At 44.7% G+C, this 19,162-nt stretch overlaps 1 protein-coding gene and 1 pseudogene across 3 annotated transcripts in view; one reads left to right on the top strand and one right to left on the bottom strand.

Annotated features, from left to right (window-relative positions):
• Positions 1 to 5,297: 5,297 nt before the first annotated feature.
• The window catches only part of SEPTIN11 (septin 11), a 94,919-nt gene continuing 81,054 nt past the window's right edge, over positions 5,298 to 19,162 (top strand). For all 3 annotated transcript variants that reach the window (XM_017876540.1, XM_017876539.1, XM_017876538.1), the window contains exon 1: positions 5,298 to 5,519. In XM_017876540.1, coding sequence (XP_017732029.1) covers positions 5,493 to 5,519 — 27 coding nt within the window. In that variant the 5' untranslated portion in view covers positions 5,298 to 5,492. The remainder of the gene's footprint in view (positions 5,520 to 19,162) is intronic.
• On the bottom strand, positions 15,130 to 15,420 carry LOC108532475 (thioredoxin pseudogene; annotated as a pseudogene).

Below are 19,162 nucleotides of genomic sequence, written 5' to 3'. Positions count from 1 at the left end.
TTTTTTTTTTTTTGAGACGGAGCTCTCGCTGTCGCCGGCGCGAGTGCAGTGGCCGGATCTCAGCTCACTCGCGCAAGCTCGCCTACCACGAGGAGATTTTAACAAACCATAATCCCTCATGCTCAGTCTCCCAGACGTAGCTGGGAACAACAGGCGCGCAGCCCACCTCGCCCGGTCTAGCTTACTTGGTAATTTTTTAGTAAGAGACCGGGGTTTCACCCGTCGTTCACGCCAGGCGATGGTCTCGCAACTCACTTGACCGTCGTGATCCAGCCCGTCTCGAGCCTCCCAAAGTGCTGGGATTACAGGCTTGAGCCACCGCGCCCGGCCCTGCCTATCTATTTTTATCAGAATCTCAGTGGATCCTGTATCCTGTAAACTTGCTGAGTTCGTTTATTACTTTTTTTAGTGGACTCCTTAGGATTTTCTGTATGTTTGTGTTATCTGTGAATAGAGTTTTACTTTTTCCTCTCAAATGTAGATGTGTTTTACAACATTTTATTGAACATTTTTACGTATTATGTTGCAGAAGGAGTTCAGGATCTGTTGTCAGTTAAACTGCCCAAAATTAAAGTGGCAAAAGCTAACTTACCCATTTTGTGTGTGTGCTTTTGTTTGTTGTTGTTGTTGTTGTTGTTTTGAGACTCAGTCTTGCTCTATTGCCCAGGCTGGAGTGCAGCGGTATGATCTCAGCTCACTGTAACCTCTGTCTCCCTGGTTCAAGTGATTCTCATGCTTCAGCCTCCCGAATAGCTGGGATTACAGGTGCCTGCCACCATGCCCGGCTAACTTTTGTATTTTAGTAGAGATGAGGTTTCACCACGTTGGCCAGGCTGGTCTCAAACTTCTGACCTCAAGTGATCCGCCCACCTTGGCCTCCCAAAGTGCTGGGATTACAGGTGTGAGCCACTGTGCCCAGCCTCCTGTTCTTCTTGTATCCCTTTATAATTAATCATTTTTATGGTAGTCAAGAGTGATCTAGTCTTAGGGTTCTTTGACCGTAAACCACAGAAATAAATCTTAGATAACTTAAGCCAGAAAATAAAAAAATAAATTATAGACCCCATAAACTGTAACAATTTGCCAAAAAGTAAAAAATAGCGTACGGCTTGCATAAACTGTAACAGTTTGTATTGTCTTTGTGTCACTTGATTCAAGATTCAAATGTAACAGTATCTAATTGGCCAGGCTCAGATCACATACTTTCTTAGAGTGTATGTACTGTGGTGATGAAAGGAAGGGTGTTATGGAAAGTCTCTTCAGGAGCTTCTTATTGAAAATAAATTAAATTAATTTTTTTGGACATGAGGTCTTGCTATGTTGCCCAGGTTGGAGTACAGTGGCTGTTCACAGGCTCGATTGTAATGCACTACAGCCTTAAACTCCTGGCTTTAAATGATCTTCCTGCCTCAACCTCTTGAGTAGCTGAGACTACACCATGCCACCACAGCTGGCGAGGAACTTCTTTTTTTTTTTTTTTTTTTGAGATGGAGTCTGGTTCTATCACCCAGGCTGAAGTGTAGTGGTGAGACCTCCGCTCACTGCAACCTCCACATTGTGGGTTCAAGTGATTCTCCTGCCTCAGCCTCCTGAGTAGTTGGGATTAAAGGCATGCGCCAGCACATCCCACTAATTTTTGTATTTGTAGTAGAGATGGGGTTTCACCATGTTGGCCAGGCTAGTCTCGAGTTCTTGACCTCAGGTGATCCACCCACCTTGGCCTCCCAAAGTGCTGGGATTACAAGGTATGAACCACCACGCCTGGCTCGGAACCTCTTTTTTAAGAGGCATTTATTTTTTATCAAGTTGGAACATTCATTGGAAAAGCTCTCCAAATAAATTGGAGTTCAATTAAAAAGGGAATAGACCCTACATTTCTAACAATGTCAAATATTCACTGTAGCTGTTTTCTAAAATGCAAATTTTCTTTGCTTAAAGACCTCCTTGACTCTTCATTACCTTAGTATGGCAATAAAAATCATTCATTTCCTAGCCTTTACCCTCATCTCCAACTCAAAATTTATTGAATATATCAGACCATGTGACAGAAGCTAATAGATAAAAAAGTACTCTTACCTTGAGACATTCATAGTCTAGTGACAGAAGCATGATAGTACAACCACTTCTTGATTGCTTAACATGTCTAAAGCAGAGTTTACCAGCAATAATAGCTGGGGTCGCCATAAGTCCTTGTTTTTCCTATTGTCCTGGCATCATTACTATCAGCACAAACCCCCTTTTTCCAATCTCAAATGTTTCTCAGTTTGGATGGAAATTATAGGTCATTCTAACACTAATAATACATTATTTTCTCAGTTAACTCTCAAAACAATTCTGTGAAGGAATGAGATGTTACATTCCTACTGGATAATGTGAGTAGAGTTTTATAAAAAGACTATTTGCAAAGGTGTATGCAAAATGAAGGGAAACCATAGGAGTTTACTCTGGGTCACCCTAGGGAGGGATACTGACTGCTTCCTTTGGTTGAGGGATGCAGCCAGCCTGCCATGGTGCCATAGCAAGGGGGCCAGGGGGGAATAAATAACCGTGCTCCTTCCTCTTTGTTCCATTGCTCTTGCTTCCCAGTGCCTTAACTCAAGAGGAAGGTAGAGGGAAAGAAAGTCCATTGAGTTAAGGCTCCAAAGGACGGGCAGCAGGCTGGAGAGCAGATATGGCTAACAGAACATGTCCTCCACCAGGACTCACTGTTACTACCCTATTTTACAATAGAAAAAAAAATGAGATGAAGAAAGTTTAACTTATTTAATATAACAAAGCTAATAAGTGATCATCTGCAGCTTAAGTGCCAGGTTCTCCCCACTCTGCCACTCTCTCATTAAGGCTCCTATATTCTAGCAATGCCAGAATATCCATCCCCCGCCCATAGCATCCTCACATCCTAAATGAGATGTTGGAATATGTAACCTTGAGTTTTGCTGATTAGAATAAACTAACCTACCCACCAAGGTAGGGCACTGACATTCTTGTAATCTAAGCAGATGAGCTTACAGCATATACATTCACAAAATAAATAAGTACAAAATAAAAATTTAATGAACAAATTCTACAGTCTGTTCTGGTCAAGATATCACACAGTTCCTTTGCAACTGCCCTTACATCCGGTTGGCGGTGTGTGGAGCCCTCTTTTCCTAGGCCTTACAGGAGGCCTCTGGTCCATGGGCAGTGCTGCTGCTGTCTGATCCTCCTTATGGAGAAAGAACAAAATGTCCACCTACCAGAGCTGCAGAAGAAAAAGTGTTTGTCTTCCCCCTCCCTTTGCACAGCACCCATCTGTGTCTAATCTTATTATTATATATTTTTTGAGACGGGGTCTCACTCTGTCACCCAGACTGGAGTGCACTGACGCGATCTCGGCTCACTGCAACCGCCGCCTCTGGAGTTCAAGCGATTCTCCCACCTCAGCCTCCATAGTAGCTGGGACTACAGGCAAGCGCCACCATCCCCGGCTAACTTTTGCATTTTTTTTTGTAGAGACGAGGTTTCACCATGTCGGCCCACCTTAGCCTCCCAAGGTGCTGGGATTACAGGCGTGAGCCACCGCGCCCGGCCCATTTATGTGTAATCTTAATTCAACACTTATTGAGCGCCTACTGTATGTTTGGCATAAAATGGTGTACCTAACTTCAAAAGATTTGGAGTCTAGAGGGCAGAAATTGAAGAGGTTGGTGCTCTGCACGTCTGAGTCCGCTCACAGACTGAACAAACAAGCTCTGTGTCGGCGCCGCCCCTCACCTTTCTTACATGGCCGGACTTTTCTCTGGCGGTTCCACAGCTGTCCTGCCAGTGGAATTCAGACGGCGTGACTGAGCCCCTCGCCTACCTACCGGCGCAAACCAGTATCAGTTCCGCGGCAGCCAGACCCGCTCCCGGAGACGACTGACCCTTAGCCCAAGGCTGCGGGGGCGTCGGGAGTCTTGAGGCCCACCCGAGGCAAGGCCAGCGGGACAGGGAGACTCAAGGCCCCCGGGGATCTGGGTGTTTTAAGACTCAGCTCAGACTCTGAGGCGCCCCAGTCTAGAGACGGTTTGTCTTTTGCCTAATTCAGGAGGCCAGGCTGTCCCTGGGGGCGTCGTCCCGAGGGCCGATCACAGCCCTTCCATCCTCACCACTTTCCCTGTGCTTCCACCCAACTGGTTCCCCGCTCTGTCCGTCGCTGTCCTCAATCGCCTTGTTGTCGTGGGCCCCCTTTCCGGCCCACGAGGGGCCGAGGGGATCCACAGCTTATCTGACAAACCTCGCTGCCCCACACGCACCGGGACCTCGCCATTCTGCCGGCCCCTCAGACAGGCAATAACACTCCAACATCTGCTGGGAAAAAAATCTTCCCCACGCGGGAGGAGTTCCCAGTCCCACGCGCCTACAGTCGCACCCACTTGAGCCACCCGCCTGGTGCTGTCGCCGCGCCCTCCAGCCGCAGCCCCAGCGCGCACGTCTCCGGGTCTCTGGGTCTGTCGCCAGCGATCGAAGTCGGCTGATCCCCCAAGTGTGACCGCTCCAGTGACACCCAGGGGAGGCCTCGGTCCCTACGCTCTAGAGCAACCAATGGCTGCCTTAATTCTTCAGCGGGGGCGTTTTTTTTCTTCCTCCCAAGCAGGCGGCGGTTGGGTCAGCCTCAGGCAGCAGCGACTACTACGGCCTCTTCCTCTCCAATGGAATCCCCTGTCCGCCCGCGCGCCACAGTAACAGCTTCCAGATGCCTGTCTTTTAGTCTCCCTTCTCAGGGGGAGCGGTGGGCGACCGAGTGCGGCCTGGAAGGCCCCCACGTGGGAAGAGAAGACTTGAGGAGGGGCAATTCTTCCAGTGAGGAGACGTGGAGTCCCGCCCAGCCGCACTTCGGTCGCCCACCGCTCCGCCTGGTGGCCCGCAAGCCCCTTCCAGTCCGGCTTCTCCGGGTAGGGCGTGCTAGTCCGGGGCTAACTTTCCGCCAGGTGTTGTCCCTGCAACCCGTCTTTCCCTGGCCGCCCTTCCTTCTCCCGGCGGCCCCTGGAGCTGCCGGCTTCGTGGGGCGCGTGGCGGCCCCGGGGCTAGGAGCTCGCGCCCAGGCTTTTACTCGGATTCCGGCACCTGATGGAGCGGGGAGTGGCGGCCAGCTCACAGGCTGTGGGCATCTCATGGCAGCGGAGAGGGTCGTTTTGGGGCGGAGGGACGAACCCTGCGGCCGGGGCCAGCGGAGCGGGACTCGGAGCCCGCCCACCATCCTCCCGCCCACCACCGCGGCCCGGCGCGCAGGCTCACACCCCTTCCTGGGGAAGCGAATGGTCCCTTCCAGGCGGGTGGCCATGTTGCTCTAATAAAGCGGGAGGGGCGGCGGCGTGGGGGGAGCAGATGCCGCTGGCTGCGAGCGGAACTCCGGCTAGCAGAGCGCAGCCGCAAGGGAGACGCGAGGGAGGCGAGCCGGAGCTGGAGCACTAGCAGTAGCCGGAGTCGGCGGAGAGCACCCGGGCGCAGCCGGAGCCGGTGCCGCAGCTGCGATGGCCGTGGCCGTGGGGAGACCGTCTGTGAGTGCTGGGGCCTCGCCTGCTGCTCCTCGGGCGCCGGGTGGTCTCTGCTCTGGGGCGGGTGTGGTGGGGACCACAGGGAAGCCGGGCGGGGACTCGGCCCCGCAGCGGCGGCTGTGGGTGTGTGCACGAATTTGGGCGCGTGTCTGGGGTCGGGGTGAGGAGCCCAGGGGCTTAGTTACGTGATGCAACAGTGGATCGCCTCGTCGCGCCCCTCTTCTGGGGATGCGAAAGAAAAAGGACCCCTCTCCTGTTCCCTTTAAAATGATTCTTTGAGGCGCGTCGTGTCTCAGCCGCCTCCCTCTCCTGGCGCACCTCTTCCCTCGTGACAGCCAGAAGGGCGCCGAGTTTGGGGCTTTCCTCCCGTCTCCCCCGCGCCGAGGGGGCGCTCAGGGCGTGGGAATTGCGAGCTGAAGCGCTGCGTGTGGTACTGCTGTAGAAGCGGGTCAGAGGGGTGGGATTTCCGTGGTGGCCTCCCCAGCGCATTGTGAGATCCCTGACACCCTCGGGCATCCACCCGGGTGAGCGAGCCCTGCCCAGGATGTGGACAAAGCCCCAGATAACACACACAAAGTTTTCTGGAGGCTCCCTTGTGGTGTGGGTGGAAGGACTTAAATGTTCTGCGGCTGAAAGGCCGGGGGCGGCGGGCCGAGGAGGCTGGGACGCGAGGAAGAGGAAGGGCGGGCGGGTGCGTGAAGAATGGAGTGCTCCACGGCGGGAGGGAGGAGAGTAGGAAGGAGGAGATACCTTTGCCCCGAGTGTGTGGGCCAAGGAGCGCGGGGCCGGGCCGGAGGGGAGCGGGACTCCGAGGGTGCGGTTCAGTGGCCGCTCCTCATCCCCAAGTGAAAGGCGGAGGAAGGGGCGCCGGCGGCCTTTCCTTTTTATTGGAAGGAGCGGAGCTGGGTGGGAAAGGCGGAGTCCTCCTGTTTTCCCTTTCCCCTTTTCTTGTCGATGTTCACAGTCCACTCTCGCCTTACTGGCTTTGCGGGGGCCTCGGGCGAGGTCCTTCCCCGTCTATCACCTCCTCTTCCCTTTCTCTTCTTCCCTTTCCCACAACTGTGCAGCTGCAGGTGGTGGCTCGGGAGATTTTGTAGTTACGGACGAAAGACTTACTGAGATACTGGAAGCTTGGAAATCCCAGAAATGCAAGGCTGTGCTCTCAGGCTCCCGGCTCTTCCCCCCTCCCCGCCTAACTCCTCCCCAGATACGCGCGCCTTTTGCATCCTACCCCCTCGCGAGAAGTTCATGGGTCCCTTTGCGGATTCTAATTCGGTTTGGTGGTTCGGCTGCCAGCGGTGCTTTCAAAGACGTTTTCTGCAGTCAGAAGACAACAGTGGTCATATCGAATCATAACTGTCTTTTAGGCCTTTTCAACTCTACGATTTAATGACATGGCTCTTTTAAGAATTCTGGTCTTCTTTTGCACATAAATTGTGCTCTTGATAATTAGTGGTCACACGTAGATTATTGTTACCGAGGGAATTTGCATAGTCTCTGGGCTAGTCGTTTTATTTTTTGGTGAGAAAATTGAGGTCTATAGAGGTCAAATTTATCTGGTTAAATTACTCTTCCCCCTGCCCGCATTATACCTATTAGCAAGGCATAGATTCAGAGAACTAAAATAACAATATCTGCTTTAGAGAAATTGGTGAGCGTTTAGGAATGCAAATATTCAGTGGGGGTGTATGTCTTTTTCAGTAACACCTATTATTGCTGGTGCATTCTTGAGGGATGGAGGAGGTGGAAGAAATAATTAGCTGCACATTTTCTATAAATTAATTCATATATGTCAGTTAAATAGAAACAGTATGTGGATTTAAGGTTTAGTTGTGTGGCCATAATCGTATCCAACACCAAGTCGGCCAGCCATATGTGAGCTTAATCCCACAGAATTCTTATGTTACACCCCCCTCTTCAGATAATAGAGGAGATTTTTTAAGTCTATGTGCACAGAGGAAGTGACTTTCTGTGCACTCCCTGTTGTCACTGGAATTAAATTACAACCTAAAGATAGAAGACTTTTCTTTCGGAAACCTAACGTATGGGTGATTAGGAATTGATTATAAAGTTACAAAGTCTACAGAAAATGTATGATCACATTTCACAGAGAATTGTTGAAGCCTTTCACTTTGTTCATTGGGTTACTGTCTTAAGTGTGGTCTTTGCAGTTATGGCTTTAAAACAAAGTCAGTGAATGGGGAAGATTCTTCAGACATAGCTCCATGGAATCTACACTGCATCTTTAAAGTTAAGAGTTATCTGGCCCTCCCATTTCCTTATCTAGTCTGTGATTTCACCAAAAGAAAGGAAGGGTGTGCTGAGGGAAAAGAACCACTCCAAAGTTGATTTATTTGTGAATGGAGTTTCCCTAGTTATTTCTTTAATTAGATTTTTTAAAAAGTTATTTAGGACAACAGGAGCATATCTCCTTTCCCGATAACTACCTCTCCCCGCCAGACTGAAGCAAAATGTAATCTGAATAACTTACCCTGAATTTTCAATATTCTTGAATGAGAACATCTGAGTGTGATATCCCAGGTAAATATGACATTTTAGTGGACAAAAATGCTTACATGTCTAAATACACTATTTCCTTTTTTTTTTTTTTTTTTTTTTGAGACGGGTCTCACTCTGTTGCCAGACTGGGGCGTGGCCAGTTCTCAGCTCATGCAGCTCCGCCTCGGGGTTTAGCCATTCTCTGCCTTCAGCCTCCAAGTAGTGGACTACAGGCGCCCGCCACCTCGCCGCTAAGTTTTTGTATTTAGTAGAGACGGGGTTTCCCGTGTTAGCCAGGATGGTCTCGTCTCCTGACCTCGTGTCCGCCGTCTCGCTCCCAAAAAGTGCTGGGATTACAGGCTTGAGCCACCGCGCCCGGCCACAAATACACTATTTTCTATCTTATGAAATGGTTATATTCTGTTACAAACCATTCAAACCTCAAGTCTAAATTCAGTTAAGTTTAGGTGGATTTGTTATTGACTGCAAAACAAAAGCTTCAATTTAGTGTGATACTGTTTATTTCAGTTTTAATTTTGATCCCTAGCTTCTCCATTTCCCCAGTGATGGTTTTTGGGCTTAGCCCTAAGAAGACCCTGAAGCACATCTGCTGTTTGCCTGGTATAACTGAAGATTAGCAAGAACCTTTTACCCCCAAGGGATGTGTCTGCATTTTGGATGAATTAGCATTTTTGCATCCAAGTCCTGGGGCAGCTATTATCTTTATTTTAAACAGACATGGCAATTCACTCTACTTGAGAATCAGGCTTTATGTAGCTGATCAACTCTCTTAAGCTGTAGTGTTCATCAGTTTATAGATTCTAGGAGTTGAAAGGAACTTTAGAGGTCACTTGGGTTAGCCTGCTCCCCAGTGCAGAAATATTTCTTACTTTATCCCTAACAAAAAGTATGTTTAAACTTCGCTGGTGGTGGATATTTCCCTATGGTATCCTTCAAGAAATGCACTTAACTGCTCTTTTATCTGTTGAGCGTATAAGGAAATGGAAAACCAAGTTTCTATTTGCTCATTTAACACCATTTATTAAGCACCTGCTATGTGTCAGGTACTGTTCTAGGTGTTGGGGATATAGCAGTGGACAAGAAATTTTCTTCTTACCAGGAACTTTATTATTTGAGAGATTTGGTGTATTCAAGTGACAGACTTCAGTGTAAATGTGTAAAATCATTTAGGGAGAAAAGGAATTATATGGCTATTGCTGACTTAGCAAATATGATTCAGGTGAAGGATCATATCTGTCTGAGGATAATTATAGGCAATTCCTAAAGATGAGGTCCCTCTTCAAGGGCAGGGAGTGTGGGAAGGGGAGGAGTACTGCCAATAAAATGTTATTTTCCCTTGTTACAAAACTGCCATTTTTGTGACTTGAAAATGTGGCCCCAGATGGATGGCTGTGGTTGGTGTGCCTGGAGAAACATGAATGGAGCCAAGAAAGGTCCAGGGGAGGGCCACCTAAATAGTAAAGGAGCTGTCATCTCAGGTCGGTTTTCAAAAATTAGAACTTTTTAGTCAGTGATATAAATTATACACACTGAGGCTCTATAAGCAGTTATTAAGAAATGCAAGAAGTGTCTGAGGTACAATAATCTCTCCTTTTAAAATCTTTTGAAAGCTATAGATTGGCCGGGCGCGGTGGCTCAAGCCTGTAATCCCAGCACTTTGGGAGGCCGAGACGGGCGGATCACGAGGTCAGGAGATCGAGACCGTCCTGGCTAACACAGTGAAACCCCGTCTCTACTAAAAAATGCAAAAAAATTAGCGGGGCATGGTGGCGGGCGCCTGTAGTCCCAGCTACTCGGGAGGCTGAGGCAGGAGAATGGCGTGAACCTGGGAGGCGGAGCTTGCAGTGAGCTGAGATCCGGCCACTGCACTCCAGCCTGGGCGACAGAGCAAGACTCCGTCTCAAAAAAAAAAAAAAAAAAAGAAAGCTATAGATTAATTTTATCTTTTAAATTATATTCTTTAAAAATGATATGTCTACATTACAGTGAAAAGGAAACCCAAGGAATTGATTAAAAGAACAAAACTGCCCATATCCCACTGTCCTGATACAGTAGCTCTTAGGTGGTTAGTCTATTTCATCACTTTTTTGAGCATATATAACCCATCTTGTATAAACTGCTACCTAGAAACCAAACTGTGTGCCTGAATGAGTCCTATGGGACCATTTGAATAATCTTAGTATAAAGGAAGTGGATGCTTAGTGTTTGGGCATGGGCCATCCTATGTCTGTGAAAGGAACAAATGATTGTGGGACTCTGCTGTTTCCTTGATTTGGATGGCCTACTTGATTGATTGCCAAAAGACCAAGTGTTTATACTCTACCCAATGATGATGTCACACTGATCATGATCATTGGATTTAGACTGTGGCACAGGGTTTTCTGTGCCAGAGTTTTCTGTGCCTGTGTTTCTCTTTATAGGGCTCTAAACTTGGTTGGGGATAGATGCCGCTCTTGGATTTTATCATTTTATTGGGATCCATCTTTCATAGTCTTAGCTAGACCTGTCTCAAATGGGGTCAGCAAAGCTGAACCATTATTTAAATGAAACCCAACACATCTAAAGCTTCTCTCCTTTTTCCCAAGGAGATCTACTTTACAATATAATTGATACCCTCCCCACCCCTTTTAAAAGTCTGGATTGACAGAAAACTCCCAACTAAACAATACTTCCCCTGACCCACTCATGCCTGCTGGCAGCCCATCAATGCAGCTGCTGTTGAACATAAAAACAATACTTGGGCTAAGGTGATAGAGACAGACTTCTAAAAGGAATTTGCTGGGAGATCTAAAATAAAATTCACATTGTTCCAGGCTTGGCCTGAGATAGAAATCAGAAGTCTGTTCCCTGATATGACAAAGCCAAGGCACTAGAGCCACCTCTTTTTAGGATTGACGCCAGTGCGTGTGAGCACATCGCTCAAGCCAAATGGCACAGGAAGTCCAGTTGTGTGGACACATTCTGCCCACCTGCTGAACTGTGACTGGGTGGGATGGAGTGTGAAACATTGAGAGAGGGGCAGGCTGAGGTGGAGAGGTAGAAAAGAGACCATATTCCAAAAGGACCATTTTTGGTATCTGACAAAAGGGGGGGTTTTTTTTTTTTTTTTTTTGTTTTTTTTTTTTTTTTTTTTTTTTTTTTTTTTTTGCATTTTATTGTACAAAAGGAAATGAAAAAATATATAGCACAACATTAAAATTTACCTACTTGTTTTTGATAAGTAACGTTCCTTCGGGAAGAATTGTTTTTTTTTTCTCTCTTATAGAAGTTGAGGCACAATAATATAGATAGGTTAGAAATTGAAAAACAAAATAATCCCCAAGACCCTAACACATCAGTACTCATTCTTGGCTTTCCAACCCACCTGTTTTATCAGACATTTCTTGTGTACCTTCTATATGCAGGTGCTGAAATTATGTTGGTGTGTACTTGAGTGCAATCTTTGCTGCTCTCATGAAATCTCTCTATAGGCTGAGTAAGCAATAGGATTTAGCAAGGAAAGGGAGATGGGGAGGTGGTTGTGGAAGTGTTCCAAGCCCAGGAAACAGCATCTGCCAAACTCTGGAAGTGAGGGAGAGACTCTTAAAGAAATCCAATGTAGCCGGAACGTCAGCATTAGGGTTGGGTAGGGAGAGTGGACAGACAAGAGGCTGAGTAGGTGGGAAGAGACTCAGTTGTGCGGTGCAATCTTCATAGGCATGTATTTACTGTGTAACTCTTTAAATGCTTCATATTCCATCCACCCTTTGCCCACAACTTAAGATATCTCAGATCCTTGAAATTGGTTGAAGGAAGACAAAGAAAATCTGCAGACTACTAATTCTTCAGGATTCAGCAGGAGAGATGAGAAAAGATCAGGGGAGTTGATTCCTTTCATGCCCAAATTGAACCTTTAAAGAATAGAGGAAACGAAGACTGACAGAGGACACAGAGAAGGAGTGACAACATATGACAACGACAATGCTAGATCTTCCTCTGCCCAGTTTTGTGCATTGAGTCTTTCCTCAGGATTCAGAAGTTATTATTTTCTTAGACCTAAGGAACTGAGTCCTGAAGAGTGTGGTGGGGCTGGGGGGAAGATGGTAGGACTCCTTCCACCTTGGACTTCAAGTGGCAATCAGTGTTCTCCAAAAAGGAAATTAAAAACTCATTGGACTTTATGAAAACAGGAGAAAAGTCTGTTAAAAGCCAGGGTTTCCTTAAGACTTCATGCTGTTTTCATTCATCTCATCTTTTTGAGTATTGTCTTCATACCAGTATAAAATTTTGTGAATCTCATTAAGGTACTCATTAAATTTACTCTTACATGCTGTTGGGGGGCAAAAGGCTTGACCAAAAACAACTGTGCACAGGAAGCTTGTTCAGCATCTTTATTTTAAAATTTATTCAATTCAAATTACTGTTGACACAATTATCTCACTTTATACTCACAAAATACCTGAGAAGTAATATAGAGAAGGAAAATGAGGCAGGAAGAAGTTGTCAGCTAATCTGCTACAGCGAATTTGTGGGAGAGCTAGGCTTTGGAACCAAAGGCTCTTAGACCAACGTGTATACACATCTCCCATCTGATTCAGTCAGTTAAGCTAAACTACCTTGCGGTGACGAATTGGCCCCATGTTTTGGTGGTTTACATGGAAAGCATTTATTTCTCATGCAGCTTTCTTGTCTGTTCCACCCTCGGAGGTCTGCTGCATGCTGCATTGCCTCCAGGACCCAGGCTGAGGGAGTATCCTCTATCTGGGCATTGCCAGCCTGGTGGCAGAGGACAAAGAGACATGCTGAACCCTGGCTTCTCAGGAGCTGGCTTCTCAAGCTCTTAGATGGGTCACTTCCATGCAGATTGTATTGGCCAAATTAAATGGTCATTTCTAAATTCAAAAGGATGAGGATAGAGAATCCTCCTGTAAAGAGTGGCTCTGAAAGACATTTGGCCAGGCTTGAGGGCCATCGGCTGGGGAAGTAAATCCCCCTCTAGGGAGGGCAGTGAATATTTTGAGTAATAACAGTTGGCTAGATTCCTAGTCAAGGAATCTACTATGAAGCCGAGTATTTATTTTTAAAATTGTATCCCTGTCTGTAAGGATTTTTCTCCCTCTCTTTGGCCTGCTCTCATTCTAGCTGGGCATAGTAGAATGGTGTGTGTGTGTGTGTGTGTGTGTGTGTGTGTGTGTGTGTGAGAGAGAGAGAGAGAGAGAGAGAGCGAGAGAGAGAAACAGAGACAGAGAGAGATAAGAGTTAGGCAGCCACAGTGAATTGAAGGCAGAGTGTGAATTCTCGTACTCACTGGTGGTGAGCTTCCAGGGACGTCACCATCAAGTAAGTGATAGGTGGTAACCTTCTGAAAGGCCTTCTGTGCTGCTCTCTGGTGGCCTCAGCTGTGGAACTGTACTCTCTGGGACATGGTTCTGAGGCCATTAGGACTTCCAGCTGCTTGACAGAATGATTTCTCTTGGGACCTCGGCCCTTTGGACCTTTCCCAGCCATCTGTCCCTAAATGCAGATGAATCAGATGGCACCCTTCTTTCCCTTGCTCTATTTTTCTCTCTACTGATAGGCCATAGTGTATAGCATTTGGGTGAAGAATGTGGGCTCTGGAGCCAGGTTGCTCCGGTTCTAGAGTATCAGTTTTACCATTTAACAAGCTTTGTGTCCTTAGGCAAGTTACTTCCCTCATCTGTAAAACAGTAACAGTACTTCCCTCAAAGAGTTACAGATTAAACCAGTTAGTACACACATAGTGCTTACACTGCTGCCTCAACATTCATCCTCAATAAAAGTTATCTCAGGAAAATGGTGCTGAAATAATAATGGCTTTATACTGAAGACTGGGCTCAAACCAGAACTGCCACCCCACCCCACCCCAGTGGGAACTGAGCAGTTGCCCCTTCTCTTGCACACCTGAACCACACAGGCTTCCCATTTTCTAATCAGATCGCACCTTAGAGGCACAGATCAAACATACCCTCCATGAAGCCTCCACCCACGAATCACCAACATTTTGGTGATTTTTATTTATTTGAATTGCTGACAACACTTACGTGTCATCCACATAGTGATCAGGAGTCCCCACCCCACCTTTCCTTAAGTTACCTTTTAACAAAAAGTAACTATCAAATATAATTGTGAACATAAAAAACAAAAGAAAAAAACCTTATTACCTACCATGAGCAATATGTTCCGCTAGCCCTTGGCCACAGTCTTGTATTCTTAGTCTATATAGCCAGACTTAAGGGAAAGGACTATATGTCCTGTACCTCCCACCAATAAACATTTGACTCAATAAGTGAAAATTCACCCTTCAGATAAATTGGATAAGACATATTGGCTAAGACGTGTGCTTGCCTGGCTGTTGCTGTGTCAACCCCTGGTAGGCGTAGACCTCACAACTCCACTTTCTGCCCCAGGCTTCTCTGCCATTGCCACTTGGGTTCTGCTTAGCTATTCTGACCTATGTGCACATCTGGACATCCAAAGGAGCTGCCTTCCCAGGGGGCAACCCCCTTGAGATGGTGAATCTACATGGCTCCTCAATTGACCTGGCTCGTTAGGAGTTCCCCTCTGGGCCCCAGCCTCAGCCCTCAGGGGTGATCAGCTCTACAGTCCCCTTAGGGTGGCCTTCCCTCTTCCCCTGTTTCACTTTTCCCTGCCCCCCATTCTGTTCCCCTGGGTCATTTCCCAGGACTCACATGCATGCAAGTCCCTGTCTCAAGTCCTTGCATTTTGGGGAAACCTAGATGAAAACACCTTGTTTACTAGTGTGGGGCTCTTCATTTCCTCATACAAATAAGGGAATATGAATGTCAATTTTGTAATATACTAAGCTACTTTGGATGTTTTAAAAAATGCTCAGAACAAACTGACTTTTTACCAGGTTTTCACTACTATTTGTAAGATGAGGTGTTTTTTGTTGTTGTTGTTGTTGTTGTTGTTATAATTAATGTTTTATTGTCACCCAGACGGTTTATAATCTCATACATTTAGTGATGTTTTATAAATTAAGAAAAAGAGATTACAAGTTTGTAAGACTAGTCAGATGGCTGGTTATATTTTCAGAAAACGATGATTAGGACTAATTCAATTAACAGTGGCTTCAAGCTGTTTCCTTATTGGCCCCAGAAAATTCACCCACCTTTTGTCCCTTCTTAAAAAACTGGAATGTTGGCATGCATTTGACTTCACACTCTGAAGCAACATCCTGACAGTCACCCACATCTACTTCAAGGAATACCACACTGGAATACTTTTCAGAGAGGGAATGAAAGAAGGACTTGATCATTTTGCAAGGCCCACACCATGTGGCTGAGAAATCAACTACAAGTTTATTGCCTGTGGTGTCCAAGGCTTCCTGAAAAGCAGCCTTGCTCTTGATCTGTTTCACCATTCTTGGCTGCTGGGGTTTGACGAGCAGCTGTAAGGACTGATGAAAACGGATCCAAAGCACTGGACCGAGCTTGGACAAGACAAGTTTAAAAAAAATTATTATTATTTTTAATGGATACAGGGTCTTGCTATGTTGCCCAGGTTTGTCTCAAAGCTTCAAGTGATCCTCCCGTCTAGGCCTCCCAAAATGCTGAGGTTACAGTTGTGAGCCACTAACTAGCACCTGACCAGATTAAAAAACTAGACTCAAAAAAAAAATTTGTATTGTATCACGTAGACTTTTCTATAATTTTCATTTCTGATTGTTTGGGATGGAACTCATAATCTCTTAGGGTGGCACTGCTTGCTTTTGAATCTGTAGTGCCTACTTTGTTCTGTAATGGGTTTAATTTACCCATTTCAAGTCAATTGCACTTTTATATTCTAGGACCTGGATACAGAGTGAATGGGGGAAATTATGGTTTTGATACATGAACTATGAACTTAGGACAAAGCTTAGAACTGTTTTGAAAAAAAAAATCAGAAAGTTTTGGGCTTATACTGTCTGCATAGATTGGAAAAATGGGGTCATAAGAAACAACTTTAATTAGCTAATATTGAACAGTTTTAAGGATGGGGATTAATGTAATATTTCCCTAAGAATGTTTATTTTACTTTATTTTAAATTTTTTATTTTTGTGGGTACGTAGTAGGTATATATATTTATGGGTTACGTTTGGTATTTTGATGCAGGCATGCAATGTGTAATAATCACATTAGGGTAAGTGGGCTGTCCATCACCTCAAGCATTTATTCTTTGTGTTTCCAGCAATCTAACTGTACTCTTTTACTTGTTTTTAAATGTGCCCCAAGAGTTTTTAAGAGAATTGTTCAAATGATCACTGCACTTTGTGCAAGCCATTCTCAGAGGCAGTTTCTGAGAATGTCATGGAAACTATGTAAACCAAGCTGATTCATTTTTAGATTCTCCTCACATTTGTCACCTTTGCTCTCATTCTTTGAGGTGTTTGGTTTGACTTACCCCGTGGTTAGGTAGTCTAAGACTAGTACTTTGGCCTGATAGAATAATTTGATTGATTGTTACATGCCTCTTTGTTTTCAAACCCTTTTCTAATCCTTAGTCAACCTCTTAACCACTAGGGAATGTTGGATTGTCTGAAGTTGAAGCACAGTTTTCTCTCTGAGCCCTCTAAAGAAGTCTGTTAGTTGTTGATAATCAAGTTTGCTCCTTCGAAACTAAAATTCCAAGGTAATTTATGAACTTAAGGCAGATAAGATGAGGTCTCAGGTATCAAAGTCACTAATAATTAATTTGCTGCCACTAGCTGCTGCTCTGAAGCTGACATTTAAGCTATGTGAAGAGGACCAAGTCTAAATTGGATTTTATAACCCAGTCAAAGCTGGGGGCAATGAAGACTCTCATTGACTTTATGTAATGGAGATTTATATAGGGATATTGGAGAGTTGGGGATACTGCTGAATATTTCTACATCTCCTCTTTCTTGAAGAACTTATGCTTTTATTCCTCAGTGGCTTTTCCTAGTTCCTATTCATTAAGTGAACAAATATTGAGCCCAGCCAACACCATGCATGAGTGATGATGTCAAAACCATATCCTTCTACTCTCCCACCAAACCAAATCAGAACCAAAATTTGTCTTTGGAAAATGGATCTCTTTGTCACTGAAGTTCAAAATTTTGGAATAAGATTGGAATTCAGGGGGGAATTACCAGGATGTGTTTTGTCATTCCCACCTCCTGTCTTAAGTCATTTATGATTGTGCAGCATCAACCAGTCGGATATTTGAGGACCTTCTGTGTTTCTTGTCCTGTGCTCCATGTTGTTGGAAAGTGTACAGTGTAACTGGGGAGAAAAGGCTGAGACTCAAATAATGCTCAACCTCCATGACTGGGAGGATCTTGTCAGGCTCTTTTAACTAGTATTCAGCCCAACATTTTTTTTTAGTAAACATGAGGAACTTGGCTTAGCACTCGGAAATAATAAGGCCCATTTTCTTTCCCTTCTCTTTCCCTTTTATAATGTAATTCGAGGACCCTTGAAAGGGGACCTCCAGCTTTTTTTCTTCCGAGGCTATCTTTTGAAATTTATTGTTTTAGTTTAAGGCAAGGATAAAAAGAGCACACCAAAGGGAATTGGGAAGTTTTATTAGAATCTGGATGGAATGTCTTCAGGCTCACTGACAGATTAATTTGTGCCCTCTATTTCCACTACAAAACATTCTGATTCCCCATAGCATTCCACATGCTTTTGACTTGTAGACTAGTACAGATGCTCCTTAGCTTACAGTGGGGTTATGTCCTGATAACCCCACTGATAATTAAATGTGATTAAAACACATTTAATACACCTCGCCTACTGAACATCAGAGCTTAGCCTAGCCTACCTTAAATGTGCTTAGAACACTTACATTAGCCTATGGTTGTGCAAAATCATATAACACAAGCCTGTTTTATAACAAAGTGTTGACTATCTCAGGTAATTTACGTATGGAAAGTGAAAAATAGAATGATTGTATAGGCATTTGAAGTATGGTTTTGACTGAATGCGTATCACTTTTGTACCATTGGAAAGTCAGAATCATAAGTGGAACCATTGTAAGTGGGAACTGTTTGTGTTCTATTTTAGAGCTGCACATGCATTTCTGCACCTGCCAACAGAGTTGTATGCTTACTAGGTCAGTTGTTTGTTTTCAAACCTACTTACACTAGTTATAATCATCATCATCGCCTAATTTAATTTAATGTTTTGTGAATCTGTGAACTATAAGTGCAAAAATTGAATTGCTTCTAAATGAGATGCTTTGGAAAGTTTTAGTAAAGGTAAAAATTTTGCTGAAATAAAACTGCTGTGAATTAAATATACATAAGATAATTACAAAAGTTGGAGACGAAAATGGTAAGAATCTAAAAGAGCCTGCATTTGGATTGCATTGAAAACACTTTTAAATTCTGTCTCCACATTAAATAAACAAACTGGAAATTATAGATGATGCCTGTGGGTTGGTGCTGGAAAGACACCCTTATTGAAATTCCTATGACCTATTATGATGAAAAAGCCTTGGCCTTTTGTCAAAAAATTGTGAATGAATGTATGTTTAGATGTTTTAAGGTGAATTTAAATGTTTTGACTATAACTAGCGTTTTAAAAATCTCAATCAAGATAAAATGTCCAACACCTGCTTCTGATAGTCTTAGCTTAAGGGACTTGTAGTTAACAAAACATTTCCGTATTCTAACACATGTAACCCCTGGTTGAGGATCATTGTGTGTATGGAATTATCCCACATGGGGAAAAGGGAAAAAAGGCTGAGAATTACTGGTTTGTTCTGGGTTGAGGTACACATGTCTCACTTGGCATTACCTATATTTAATTCCTTTTACACCCTGACGTAACTGGTTATCAGTTTTTTTGTGTTTGTTTTTTTTCTGATACCAGCTTTAGAGATAAAAGGACATTGGAAATACTGCCTGTTTAATCAGTTTCTCTTATGTTAGTCCAGAATAAGGGGAAATATGATTTTGGAAGCAAAATAATCTCATTTTGGAAAGGCAAAGTTATTTTAGTGATCTTTTAATGTATTTCTTTAAGGTACACACACAGTCACACACACACACACAAACACACACACACCCCACATGAGATAATGGATAACTCAAAGATGTACTCAATCTGTCTGGAAAGGATAAATTCTCTCATTATATGTAAAAAAAAAAAAAAAAAAA

Source organism: Rhinopithecus bieti, unplaced genomic scaffold (assembly GCF_001698545.2).
Source record: "Rhinopithecus bieti isolate Rb0 unplaced genomic scaffold, ASM169854v2 scaffold_8675, whole genome shotgun sequence".
NCBI lineage: Eukaryota > Metazoa > Chordata > Mammalia > Primates > Cercopithecidae > Rhinopithecus > Rhinopithecus bieti.
Note: the sequence above shows the minus strand (reverse complement) of the source record. Positions and strands in the feature narration are given on the sequence as shown.